Source organism: Nicotiana sylvestris, chromosome 2, assembly GCF_000393655.2.
Source record: "Nicotiana sylvestris chromosome 2, ASM39365v2, whole genome shotgun sequence".
Classification (NCBI taxonomy): domain Eukaryota; kingdom Viridiplantae; phylum Streptophyta; class Magnoliopsida; order Solanales; family Solanaceae; genus Nicotiana; species Nicotiana sylvestris.
The window spans coordinates 103,631,955-103,646,347 of NC_091058.1; the positions used below are offsets into that span (position 1 = coordinate 103,631,955).

The 14,393-nt window shown below is 38.2% G+C and overlaps 1 protein-coding gene across 1 annotated transcript; it reads left to right on the forward strand.

Moving 5' to 3' along the window:
* Positions 1 to 5,220: 5,220 nt before the first annotated feature.
* On the forward strand, positions 5,221 to 8,968 carry LOC104216788 (uncharacterized). The gene is made up of 3 exons (XM_009766920.2): positions 5,221 to 6,379; positions 6,498 to 6,649; positions 8,594 to 8,968. Exons 1-3 carry the CDS (start codon positions 6,127 to 6,129, stop codon positions 8,726 to 8,728), a joined length of 540 nt encoding a protein of 179 aa, XP_009765222.1. The 5' UTR covers positions 5,221 to 6,126; the 3' UTR covers positions 8,729 to 8,968.
* The last annotated feature ends 5,425 nt before the right edge of the window (positions 8,969 to 14,393 follow it).

Consider the following 14,393-nt stretch of genomic DNA (forward strand, 5'->3'; position numbering starts at 1 on the left):
AATGGAGGCAAGGCTTGAGGAGCGCATTGGTGAGATCGATTGGGAAGCTTCGACCTTAGGAGATTGGGTCGCCGCTCTTGAGGCTGAAAAGGAGCGATTGTTGGCACAGATTGAGTCTTCCTCCGCCGATGTTCCCCGCCGCTCACACGAGCTTGGGTTCATGCTGAATCTCACCAGGATATATACAAGAGCCTGTGGGAGGCGGGCAATATTACTGAGGCCGCATATGAAGGAGCACGAGCAAAGGCATGAGAGGCTCGTGTCAACTATGGTTATGACTCTGCGACTCCGGAGGCCGAAGAGCGCCGGATGATGAGGAAGAGCTTCCTGGAGATGAAGGCGATGATGGTGGCAATGATGACGTCGAGTGAAAGAATGTTGTCTTAGTCTATTTTTTTATTCATCATCGGTTGTCGTTGTTCCTTTCTTCTTTTCTCTTTTTTTTATTGTTGGCTTGGGCCGTGAGTAATCTGCGACTGTTAGCGCGGTGACTTTGTATAAAGAAGAATTCTTTTGTTGTTATTTGCCTTGTACTTTATCTTTGTTTTTGCTTTTCGTAATTTTGGTGCGGGGTAGACTCCCATATGGCGAGTCCCGGTCTTTCCTCCCCTTTTTGTTTATTGACGGCCCTTGGCCATATATATATTTCAAACTTTTTTTTCTTTGGTGATGGCTCGTGGACTTAGGGGTGTGATTTTGAACTTTTGTCGAAATATGTCCGTCACTATTCGATCGAGGTTGAACTCTTATTTTTGGCGAAGGCCCTTGGCCTTAAAGGGTATTATTTTGAACGTATCGAAATAGTAACCCGTCGTCGTTCGATCGAGGTTGAACTCTACTTTTTGGCGAAGGCCCTTGGCCTTAAAGGGTGTTATTTTGGACTTATCGAAATAGTAACCCGTCGTCGTTCGATCAAGGTCAAACTCTTCTTTTTGGCGAAGGCCCTTGGCCTTAAAGGGTGTTATTTCGAACGTATCGAAATAGTAACCCGTCGTCGTTCGATCGAGGTCGAACTCTTCTTTTTGGCGAAGGCCCTTGGCCTTAAAGGGTGTTATTTCGAATGTATCGAAATAGTAACCCGTCGTCGTTCGATCGAGGTCGAACTCTTCTTTTTGGTGAGTTTCCTTGGCCTTAAAGGGAGTTATATTGGACTTATCAAAATAGTAACCCGTCGTCGTTCGATCGAGATCGAACTCTTCTTTTTGGCGAAGGCCCTTGGCCTTAAAGGGTGTTATTTCGAACATATCGAAATAATAACCCGTTGTCGTTCGATCGAGGTCGAACTCTTCTTTTTAGCAAAGGCCCTTGGCCTTAAAGGGTGTTATTTCGAACGTATCTAAATAGTAGCCCGTCGTCGTTCGATCGAGGTCGAGCTCTTCTTTTTGGCGAAGGCCCTTGGCCCTTAAAGGGTTTTATTTCGGACTTATCGAAATAGTAACCCGTCGTCGTTCGATCGAGGTCGAACTCTTCTTTTTGGCGAAGGCCCTTGGCCTTAAAGGGTGTTATTTCGGACTTATCGAAATAGTAACCCGTTATCGTTCGATCGAGGTCGAACTCTTCTTTTTGGCAAAGGCCCTTGGCTTTAAAGGGTGTTATTTCGAACGTATCGAAATAGTAGCCCGTCGTCGTTCGATCGAGGTCGAACTCTTCTTTTTGGCGAAGGCCCTTGGCCTTAAAGGGTGTTATTCGAACGTATCGAAATAGTAACTTGTCGTTCGATCGAGGTCGAACTCTTCTTTTTGGCGAAGACCCTTGGCCTTAAAGGATGTTATTTCGAACGCACTAAAATAGTAGCCCGTCATCGTTCGATCGAGGTCGAACTCTTCTTTTTGGCGAAGGCCCTTGGCCTTAAAGGGTGTTATTTCGAACATATCAAAATAATAACCCGTTTTCGTTCGATCGAAGTCGAACTCTTCTTTTTAGCGAAGGCCCTTGGCCTTAAAGGGTGTTATTTCGAATGTATCGAAATAGTAGCACATCGTCGTTCGATCGAGGTCGAGCTCTTCTTTTTGGCGAAGGCCCTTGGCCCTTAAAGGATTTTATTTCGGACTTATCGAAATAGTAACCCGTCGTCGTTCGATCGAGGTCGAACTCTTCTTTTTGGCGAAGGCCCTTGGCCTTAAAGGGTGTTATTTCGGACTTATCGAAATAGTAACCCATTGCCGTTCGATCGAGGTTGAACTCTTTTTTTTGGCAAAGGACCTTGGCTTTAAAGAGTGTTATTTCAAACGTATCGAAATAGTAGCCCGTCGTCGTTCGATCGAGGTCGAACTCTTCTTTTTGGAGAAGGCCCTTGGCCTTAAAGGGTGTTATTTCGAACGTATCAAAATAGTAACTTGTCGTTCGATCGAGGTCGAACTCTTCTTTTTGGCGAAGACCCTTGGCCTTAAAGGGTGTTATTTCGAACGTACCAAAATAGTAGCCCGTCATCGTTCGATCGAGGTCGAACTCTTCTTTTTGGCGAAGGCCCTTGGCCTTAAAGGGTGTTACTTCGAATGTATCGAAATAGTAACCCGTCGTCGTTCGATGAGATCGAACTCTTCTTTTTGGCGAAGGCCCTTGGCCTTAAAGGGTGTTATTTAGAATGTATCGAAATAGTATCCCGTCGTCGTTCGATCGAGGTCAAACTCTTCTTTTTGGCGAAGGCCCTTGGCCTTAATGGGTGTTATTTCGAACATATTGAAATAGTAACCCGTCGTCAGTCCCAGTTTTTGGAGAGTCGGGCATCCTCCGGGGGAGTTCCGGTTTGCTTGATATTTTCTGCATCAGAGGGCATAATGTCGGAGAGTATGAAACGTTGTTGTTTCGCTTATGTTCATTTTGTGCCCATGTTAGAGTTTCTTTGCCTGATTCACGCCTTCCGACCTGAAGATGTCATCGGTGGGCGATATTTCGATAGTCTTGTAGTGGTTTCTCATTCTTTAATTGAGATGTTTTTTTGCTCGCTCGCTCGCGCGACATTTGTGTTCCTGCTTGAGCAAAGAGCAGAAGGTGAGTTAAAATGATACTTTCCTTACCCCCATCCGATGGACCGGTGCATGAGAGCAGGTTTGTAATGTTGCTCGTTTTGTTTGGCATTTCGATGGTTGATGGGGCGAGGATTTCTAAATTTGGTGACTCTATTCGGCTCTCCTTCCCCTTCTATGCTGCACCTTTGTCCGGCGTGGGTTGGGTTTTGCCTTAGCGCTCTTTTTGGTGGGTAATCGTGTTTCTTATCTTTGATATGGAAGAGACTAGGAAATTTCACTAAAAAATCCCCACAGACGGTGCCAAATTATTTGATTCAAAAGATATTTGAACCTTTTTGGACAAATCAATCAAAGAAAGTGAAGGGGCATCTTGGTAAAACATAATAAATTCCAGATCAATGAGCTAACTGAATAAATAGTACATAAGATGAAATAGAAGTAACCAATCTTATTGGAACTTTCGTTGTGTCTCCCATTAATCAATGGGGGAGGTTGTGTTACATATTCTTCTTTGGAGATTGCTAAATTGTTCCTTTTTGTTTTTAGGAAGATTGCAGAAGAGGGAAGTGAGGAGAGAGGGAGAAGCTCTCGATCCCCCTTAACTGAAGGTTTTCCCTTACTATATATAGTCATGGGACCTTTGCTATCTACTTGGTCCGACGCTCTTACATTATGTCTGTCTCGGTCGTCCTCTAAACATTGTTTCTTCTGGCTCGACGGGTATCGAGAATGCTGGATGTGGAATAGGCCATGTCGTCTTTCATCGCCTTGCCGCCTGGACGGGACGTTAGTTAGCTTGACGGCAGCAGTCAGATTTTGACCAAAACTTATTAGTTTAATATGCACTTCAGATTTTAATTTTTATAGTCGTAGCAGTTTAAGAGATAATTAATTAAGAGCGCTATATTGTTCAATACTTTTTTACCATAGAAAAGTTAGCGCCATCGCAACACCTTGTGGTTGATAATAACATGAATAAATGGTAGTTTAGCACTTTAGCTTCAGTCAAAGGAAAAAAGGGAAAGGCATTGATACAGGGAACTCCATTTAGGGTAAGTGGATTTCCTATGGTAGATGAGTCATATTAGACGGCAGAGATTAAAGTCCACAAACTTACGTCCCTAATTTAAGTACAAAAAAGGGATCATGTGTCACTTTAGAGCTCTATCTTCTTCTTCTACTTCGCTTAATTATTTAACTCTATCTTCTCTGGTACAAATTAAGAGGAGTATGGTCACCAACTAAACCAGGACGGCATTGCACTAACGCCCCTCACTCTCAGGAAACACGGCTATATAATTTAAGCCCATTGTAAGGATTTAATTACACTGGCTTGTTTACACCTGTACATAATCTTGCAATTAAATATGACAAAAATAAATGTTGGTTAACAAGCTTGGAGCGAAGTAGACTCCTCACCGAGGATTCCAATTTGAAGCTATGACAAGTATAATCGCGGCATTATAGAGCTTTACTATATTGACGACGACATCCCCTTTTACTTTTTGTATGTACATCCGATTACTCTATAAGGTCTCTAATTTGGCTTCCAAAATCCAATTTCATTTTAACTTTGCACTTATAATTGTTTTTCTATTTAAGTTGATCAAAATTTGACAACTATAAAATTAATTAATTTTAAATGGTCTTACACATTTTTAATAACATATGGTCATCAAATCAATACTGATTGGTGAAGTTTTAACATAGACTAATAGTATTATCGGTAACTAATTTTTATCTAACTTAAAACATAATATTTATTTATTTATTGTATATGTTTAGATCGTGATAATAGTCGTTAAAATTGATCCAAACATCCAATTGTATACTATAGGTTATCTCACAAACCAAACAGTCTGTTAGCGCCTTTTCATTCTGCTAGTGTCTTTTCGCAAACCAAACATCCATATATGTGTAGCACCGTAAGATTTCTTTACTATTCCCTTTTCATTCTCTATGACAAATTAAGCACAATAACATTTTAATTTGTTTGAACTTTTTTCGAGTACAAGGTCAAAATAATCTTTGGTATGAAGTTGTACATAGAGTCTTTAAGTTTTTTGAAATAAAATTATTTAAAAATTATATAAAAAGTACTGTAAGTCAAAATAGTTAACAATTTAAAATATTTATAAATTATTTATAAAAAATATGATCAAATAAAATCTTATTGACTCCCTAAATGGTAAAAAGTTCTTTTTTTTATTTATTTTAAGAGAGGGAGTAAAGTTCGATACTTCCGAAATGTTTTTTCTCTTTTTCTTATGCCTTCCTTTAAAAAAGAGAGAGGGAGAGAAAGATGTGCAGAGTTGCAGTGACACGCACGATGGCAGCAAAATGAATAGGAAAAATGGAAGAGCCAAAAGGGAGGTCCACGTGCCTCTCTCTGTCTTTCACAGTTTCTCACCTGTAAACGTGAAGTCTTAGCTCATAAACTATACAGGTAGTAATAGTAATAGAAATCCTACCCCCTGGTTTGTGCAGCAGCAAAGGCTTTGAGTCTTTGACAACGTAGCCCATATAGCTCAGTTGTTGGGTTTGGCAGATCTAATACTTTTCTCTTACGTCTCTCTATTTAAAGCTACCCCTCATTCCTCTGTTTTATGCTTTCTTCTCACGCTCCTAATTTACTTCGCGCCTCGTTACATCATTTTCTCTGGCAACTACTGCTTCTTCTTCTTCTTCTGCACTCCCCCATTACATCATTTTCTTTACAACTCCTACTTCTTCTCCGTCTCCACTTTTACACGAAGATATACACAACACAAAACCGTGCTTATTTGCAAGTTCCCAATACTTGTAGCATGATTCTACTTTGGTTTCTATTTCAGTGATTGATTTCTGTCTCACACCTCTGGAATCTTATCGTACGTTCTACATAGGTGAGTGTGAAGAGCGTCAGAGTCCTCTCTGTCCTTCATTCTTTTATTATTGGTTGACAAGTCAGTTTCGATTAATCAGTTTCTCTCAATTATAAAGTTTCCATCACATCGTCTCTGTCTCACTAGTAACCAAATCCCCCCAACCAATTTCTTCTATTCATCTTTAATTTCAGGCAGGAAAAGTGAAATAACTCACACCATTACTACGTATATATTCTGTGCATTTTGATACTACTACTACTACTACTCCTGTTAGTTTGTATTTATCAATCATGGGAAATTGCCAAGCGGCAGAGGCGGCAACAGTGGTGATTCAACATCCAGGTAACAAAATAGAGAGAATCTACTGGTCTATAAGTGCACATGAAGTCATGAGCTCAAATCCTGGCCATTACGTCGCCCTTGTTATCTCTTCTCCAACTGATCAGAGAACAGACAATGGTTCCCCCGTGAGACAGCTCAAGCTTCTCCGACCCGGCGATACTTTACTTCTTGGACAAGTTTATCGACTCATCAGCTTCGAAGGTAAAAGAATTTCAGACATGATCACGTGACTTTGTTACTAACTATTTCTTTAAAAAAACAAAAAAAAACCATTGTATTCTCAATTTTTGGTCTTTAATCGTTGATCAATTTTTCTCAGATGTACTGAAAGAGTTTGCAGCAAAGAAGTGCATGAAACTTGGCAAGTTACTAAGGGAAAGTGGAGGCCTCGTTCTTGATTCCAAGAAAATTTCGACCGATCCACCAGCAGTGAACGTCAAGCCTAGATTGGTGAATGGAATCCCATCTAAGGTAATTAATTCTTACAATTCCTTTAGGACCATTTGGATGGAGATATTTGATCTTGATGTGTTTTGAATTCTCAGGTCTAAGTCATTTTCACCCTTTTAATATACCCAACGACCAACTGAACACAGAGTTACAAACTTAAATTATTACATTACTGTTTATTTTAAGTCTTCTTTTGCAGTTAAGTTATTTAAATGATACTGGAAGATTTTGTTACTATTTAATTTTGAAAGTGAGTAAAAAATTTGGCTTGCAATTTAGGATTCTGTTGTCTTTGATCTAAGTAGATTTGGTGATGCAAAGTAAGATTGCTATACCTTCCTTCAATTGTCGTATACAGAATATAAAGCATCTTTAACATCCGTAAAGTTGAGTGCATTAAACGAAAAGCTTATAACTTGATAAATACGTAATAAAACAGAGACATATTTTGTACCATGGATAGTGATATTGGGCCTGCTTTCCTCTGTCTGTTTTACCTTTGAAGTATGGCTAGTGATATTATTGCCTATGAGGCCATGATGATCTGAGATTTGACAGGAATTGGTATATTTGGTTGGTGGTATTATTTGCCTAACTACATTATTTTACATATGCCTGAAATAATTGTTAGGGAAAACAATCGCATATTCCTGAAATAATTGTCTCTATAATAAATAGGGGTATAATTTGGTAGGTAACTATTCTAAAAATGGTTTCCTATACTTTTTTTTTTTTTTTGGCTAGTCAAACTAATGCATATTTTACCAAGTCTTTCTGGATATATTGTCATGTTGTAGTCGTTATTAGTGCATTTAGCTCTAGTACGATTTTGAGAGTTCGTTAAATTGAACTTCAAGGAATATGTATTCCATCAATTTAGGTAGATGAATCTGTCCAACTTTAAACTCTCTCTTTTCAGGCAATTATTGAGTTAGCTCAAGTGAGTTGCATATTATTGGTAGTGGGACAACACTAGGGTGGGCAAAGATCATAATTAGGAGATGATACAATTTATAAAGGGGAAAGGCTGACTAGAATTATGCATCTTTCATTAATTTGCTTGCTTGGTTTGTTAAAATGAAATAATGGAAGCCATGTGGTTTTCCTTGGTTATAATGAAAAGGTATGGTGGAATCTCTAATAAGAAGCCATTAATAGGAGGTGTAGTGAGAATATATATCTTGATCATTATACTTCCATATGTTTTAGTCCACTTCCCAATTTTGCGGGCTTTATCTCTGTCGATCATAAAGGGAATCACATGGGTATTTTTATATATATATTTTTTTTGGAGTTGAAGGAGAAATTAAAGTAAAATGCAAGAGTTTACCAGAATATCAAGTGGTTGTTAGAGTATTATAATATTTTTTTATGCTGTTTTATTGTCAGTAATAATCTTTTAGGGCATATAATTTTTAAAATAGCGAAGAGGCACTGAATCTATTTTCTTCTCCAAGCGTTTCACTTCCAGTATGCCAATCAGAAACTGCCGTTAAATGCACCATAAGGCGTGACCTCTGGTTTAACGAAACGATGATTACTTAAGATATAATGAAAACTACTACTACTAATATTTAAAGTACAAAAGCCAACTTCTAAATTAATAGTCATGCAGTTGCACATTACTTGGATTTAGTCTAGCCTTGGCCCTTGTGACAATTTAAAACCCTTTGACTTTCAAATATAAAGCAAGGGGAGAATCATTATTAATAAATTTCAGTTTGCAAGCTTAAGGAATATTGTGATGGAAATGTACTTAAATTATGTCATCGTATGACTTGATCATTTAATTTTAACATAATGGGCGCCTGATAAAGTGACGATAGAGATTCTGTTCCAAACATAATTGAATTGGTCATTGGTAAATGGCGGTCTGAAAATGCAGTCTTTGGCTTTACTATTGGTCTTTCTGCAGCATCATCTTTAGCTCAAGATTCACGCATCTTTGTGCACTTTTTTTTTCAGATGGAGCATGAGACTTATCAACAAGGAAGTAGCAGCAGCAGCAGTGGGCCGAGCCAGAGGAGTGTGGTGGGAAGACATAATGGTGGGGGGCAATGGAAACCAGCCTTACAGAGTATTGCAGAGATTGGAACTTGAACTCACTCACCCCAAGCAGAAGTGCCACTCCTATTTCAATTACATATTTTCCTAGCTAGGCTAAGCCTTTCCAAAATAAGAAATTGGCTTTTCTCAAATGTTCCTACTTTAGTTTAGAAAATTAAACCCACTTAATTAGTACAATGGGAGTTGATGTTTGACGGACTCGCTCTAAAGACTTGTAGTTTAGCTTATTTTCAAGTTTGACTTAATTACTGTCATTTGTTTCTATTCGGAAAATCCTTGCAAATTACTACAAAGCGATCAACTAGATAGGGACTTCCATAGTAAGAAGTATTATGAATGTGTCCTGGTTATGATTCAAGTTCTTCTAGATAAATTGTTCAATATTTAGACGCTATACCAAAACTATTGTTAATATTAAAGCGTGTGTATTTATTTTGGTGTATATATGGATATTAAATATATTGTATGTTTAGGACTAGGAGAATGATAGGTTACAAGTACTTTGGTCATAAGTATTTTACTTTATGTTTTGATGATCTAACAATCTTAATATCCAGAACCAGATTAGGAATCTGTTACACATTTACAAAACCTTAAGATCACAAGGTTCCAGGTTGGGATTCAGCGTGGAAAATGATTCAACTCCTTAGAGTGGAAGGAACAACTGAGGGAACAGGTCCTTACCAGTTCCCGAGGAGACTGTACGAAGTCAACTTTCTAGCTGGAAAGTTACTGCCTGCACACGCTACAGTGCAGGAACAGTGCTGCTGTCAACTTTGCAGGGAAAACTTTTTACCTACCTTGCTTACATTATTGTAAGTGATGTCACACATGTATATACACATTCAAGGGAGGTAAAACACAATTATTTGAACTTTTTAGAAGCTCATTCACGTGACTATCCAGCAAGAAAGTTTCAAATGCTTCAAGAACAAAGAACAAAGTAACTACGGACCAGTTCCCACATTGAGTTATTGTATGTCCTTAATTGAGTTTTAACTTTGTAATAGTTCTTCAATTGTAATCCCTACCTAGCTTGTTTAGAAGCATTCTGTAGGAAACTCTTTGTAAACCTTAAACATGTGTGTTCAAGTCTTTGCTAGAGTTAGTCATGTTGTAAAGTCTTTGTAATAGAGTTATTACAAAGTGGTTTGTAATTGGTGTGTTACAAGTTAGTGAGGGATTAAGAGGTTAATTCCTAGGTTACATAGGTTGTAATCTAAAAGTTGCTCAGTAGTGAAGTTAAAATCCTACAAGGGTAGACCGTGGTTTTTAATCCCGCTAAATTGGGAATTTTTCACGTAAAATTCCTCTTGTCATTTATTTACTGTTGTGTGTGTACTGTTGAGCCTGATAGAGAACCTGGTTGTCTATAGAGTTTGGTGGACCCTTATATTCTATCAGAGAATTTTCCTTTTCCATATTTATTAGGACTACTTTTTCATATTTGTTAGGAATAGGGAACAACTTGATTTATAATATATACTCCCTCCGTTTCATATTATATGAGGTAGTTTGACTCGGCACGAAGTTTAAGAAAAAAGAAGAAGACTTTTAAAACTTGTGGTCTTAAAAGCTTAATGGGTAAAAAGTTTGTGGGGTCATGACATTTGTGTGGCTATAAAAACTTCTCATTAAGGGTAAATGGGTAAAATGAAAGAGTTTAAAGTTAAACTATTCCAAATTTAGAAATGTGTCATTTGTTTTGGAACAGACTAAAAAGGAAAGTATCTCATTTAATATAAAACGGAGGGAGTATTTGTTAATCAATAGAAAACGACAAGTCTTTCTCTTCCACACTTGGCTACCATATGATTGCGTGCTTGGCATGGTATCAGAGCCAAGGTCGAGCCAAACCTAAGGAACTCAGAGTGATGTACCAATGGTAGGGGACAATGTAAAGACGTCGCCACTATCGACGGGAGTAGTGGTGGTGATGAAACAAACAAACGAAATACCATCTCTCTGTACGATAAAATGTCGAATGACTGGGATTTTGATAACACGTGGCACTAAAGGGACAAAACTATGATGAATGGGCAAGGTCCATGAGTCGCCTTGAGGGCGAGGAAGATGTTCGGATTTGTTGATGGAATAATTAGGAGACCCAATGAGAATTTCTCCAGATTTTGAAGATTGGTGGACCATCAACTTGTTGTTGCCTTAGATTTGGAATGCTATTGAGCCTACTTTTTGTTCGTCTATATCACACATGGAAGTTGCTGAAGATTTATGCACTAATATTGAAGAACGTTTCTCGGGTTCTAGTGGCCCAATAATACGACAGTTGAAGGCCGAACTTGTGGAGTGCAGATAGAAGGGCATAACCACAGTTAATTACTATGGAAAATTAACAAAATTCTAGGAAGAACTTGCTAAATTTTGATCAAACACCGAATTGCACATGTGATCGTGAGATCTTGGTGCAATCTTTGAAAAGAAAAGAGAAGAAGAGAAGGTGCATCTTTTTCTTATGTGGTTAGATGAAACACTATATGGAACAGTGAGGTCGAATTTGTTCGCTCAAGATCCGTTGCCAACTTTGAATCGAGTTTAGTTGAAGTTGGTACAAGACGATGTGAAGACGATGGCTCGAGGGACAGATGAATGAGGCGACATTATCATCTTTTAAATTATAAAAATGTCTAGAGAGTTTTGCCGAAGTTATAAGTAAGTACGTAGGCGTTCTAACTTCTATTAGCGAAGTTTATATGATATTTTAAGAAAAATACCAAAAATTAATTGAATCATATTGATACCAAAGAAAAATAGAGATAATTGGGACGACTTCGAAAAGTATAATTTTGTTAATACAAAATAGAATAACCAAAAAGTTGATATGGTATAAATTTTATAAAATAGTCGATCGAACCGAAATATTAATACCCCCAATCAGGAAGGGAAAAAAGAATTAATTTGCCGTTTAAGCTCTTCTAAACTTCAAAAGAGAGAATGAACCCGTCTAAGTCTTGGAGAGAGCGAGAGAGAAAAAGAATGAGATGGAGGACGAGCATAACAACGAAGAAAAAGATATCGCATTATTGGGCGAAACTAATTTTCAACTCATCAGTTATTCATTTTTTGAATGGATAATATAAGTTGATTCATATTTAACCCACTTTTATTAAATCGAGTTGCCAACCTATTTTTGAGCGAAAAATATGAGCGAATACATATAAATTTTATTCATTTTGCCAACAATAATTACGGCCAAGAGGGAAAATAGCATTATAAGGACGAGTTAAAATGTACCCATAACTTTCAACTTGGTGTATAAATTTATATATAAAAATTAATTAAAATTGTAAATATGAATCAATAACTATAAAAATACAATAAATTCAATGCTAATAACCTAAAAAGTTGAACCCCTAAATTTTAAATCCCGGACCCGATTACCCCATCCACAACTCTAATCACATCCGCGGTCCTAGCAAGTTGTTTAAATTTTCTCTTGAGCTTCTCTCTCAAGCATCCTCATTGAAACACTTGCTTTTGTACCATTGCATTGTCCCACCAAGTTTCAAATAGTGTTCTATTAGTAAGCGGACAACTTGGGGTATTTCTTTTCTTATTTGGAGCTTAACCAATTAGAGCTAAAATATTGCAAGCATCCTTATAAGCTACACATATTTGGTATAGTAGCATTCGTTATTTCCTCTGCTTATGTGTTACGATCTCAATTTCCCTCCGTAGAATGTCGTGATGGTACCTAGTCTCTAAGACTAGGTAAGCCTAACAATTATACGTAATAACTGAATATTAAGTTGAAACTCAAATCTCAAAATCCGAAATAAATAAAACTGTAATTTAAAATGATTACAACTCCCAAAACCTAGTAGAAATAAGTCATAAGCTTCTAAAAGAAATGCTAAGTGTCTATATACAGTAGATTCTAAGGAAAATAAGGAAAAACAATATAGTAAGGATAGAGGGGGACTCCGAGGTATGCGGACGCTGGCAGATGTACCTTGAAGTCTCCACGCACAATCTATCTCACTGGTATGTGGCCTGATAGGAAGAATCTGGATCTGCACAAAAAGATGTGCAGAAGAGCAGCATGAGTACACCACAACAGTATACAGTAAGTGCCAAGCCTAACCTCGGTAGAGTAGTGAATTCAGGTCAGGACCCTACTGGAATAAAAAGAAACAAGGCAAAAGAACTAATATAATATGATGAACTGACTTAGAATTTAATAATGAGAAATTACAGAAAGACTACACAGCAATAGAGATAAACAACAGGGGCGCTCCTGAGGTACCGCCTCGTAGTCCCAAAAGTAAATACACAACAAGGAGCTCCCGAGGTACCGCCTCGTAGTCCCAAAAGTAAATATGCAAAAGGGAAGCTCCCGAGGTACCGCATCGTAGTCCCAAAAGTTAATATGCAATGGGGAGCTCCCTAGGTACCGCCTCGTAGTCCCAAAAGCAAATACACAACTCGTAACAGATGGAACAAGGAATCCTATAGTTAAAGACTGAATACAAACTCAGGGAAACAGAAATTCAAGTAAGCATGTTGCATAGAATGCAAGTAAGGATCAAAACACGTAGACATGTGATATTAGGCTAAACATGATAAATACACATGCTAAGGCAACTCAGTTAAGGAATTAAAAGAAGACTACTCAGCAAGAACCAGATTTTTTGACATATAAACCGAGTACGCACTTGTCACCTCGCGTACATGGCCTCCACATATTTCAAATACCATAACAATACCAAAACCTAAGGGGAATTTTCCCCACACAAGGTTACTTGAAATCAAGCTCAATCAGTCAATAAGAATGTCTTTTCCTCGATTTTCTAACTCCGAATGGTTCAAATCTAGCCAAAAGCAATTACATACTATAAATATATCTATAAGAAACTAATCCAATTAATGAAATCATGACTTTAACAAGAAATTAAAAAATCGCCCAAAATCGCCACGTCTCAAAATCGGGTAAAAAATCATAAAATATGAATACTCATTTGATATCGAGTTCACCCATATCAAAATTACTCAAATCTGATACAAATATCTTGATCAAAACCTCAAAATTCGGCCTACGAATTTTATTACCTTTTCCCCAAATTACTCAACCCAAATCCTTAATTAGTGAAGAAATTAATGATAGATTAGTGGATATTAGTCAAAAATGAGTGTAGAATCCTTACCCAAATGTTTCCTCTGAAAATCCCTCAAACTTTTGCCTCAATCCGAGCTCTCTAGGTACAAAAATAGAGAATGAAATTAAACCCTCGAAATTAGCCCTTTTCTGCCTAGCAATTTCACTTCTGCGAGCTTAGCCGCATCTGTGGCTCCGCTGCACCTGCGGAATTTCCATCGCAGGTGTGACCATCACTTAGGCCATTGAAACTCGTTTCTGCGGCACCCTAAGCGCACCTGCGCTTGCGCTCCTACGAAGGGACAACTGCATATACGCTTCCGCTTCTGCGCTCCACTGACCGCACCTGCAGGCCCTACCGGCCTGACTCACTCTCGCTTCTATGGCTCAAGGGCCGCTTCTGCGGCACCGCACCTGCGGTCCAAGGTGCGCAGGTGCGATTGCACCAGACACTGCCAAGCTTCAGCAATCTAACACAATTCCAACTCGATCCATTAACCATTCGTAATTCACCCGGGGCCCCCGTGACCTCAATCAAATATATCAACCAGTCCTAAAATATCATAAGAACTTAGTTGAGCCCTC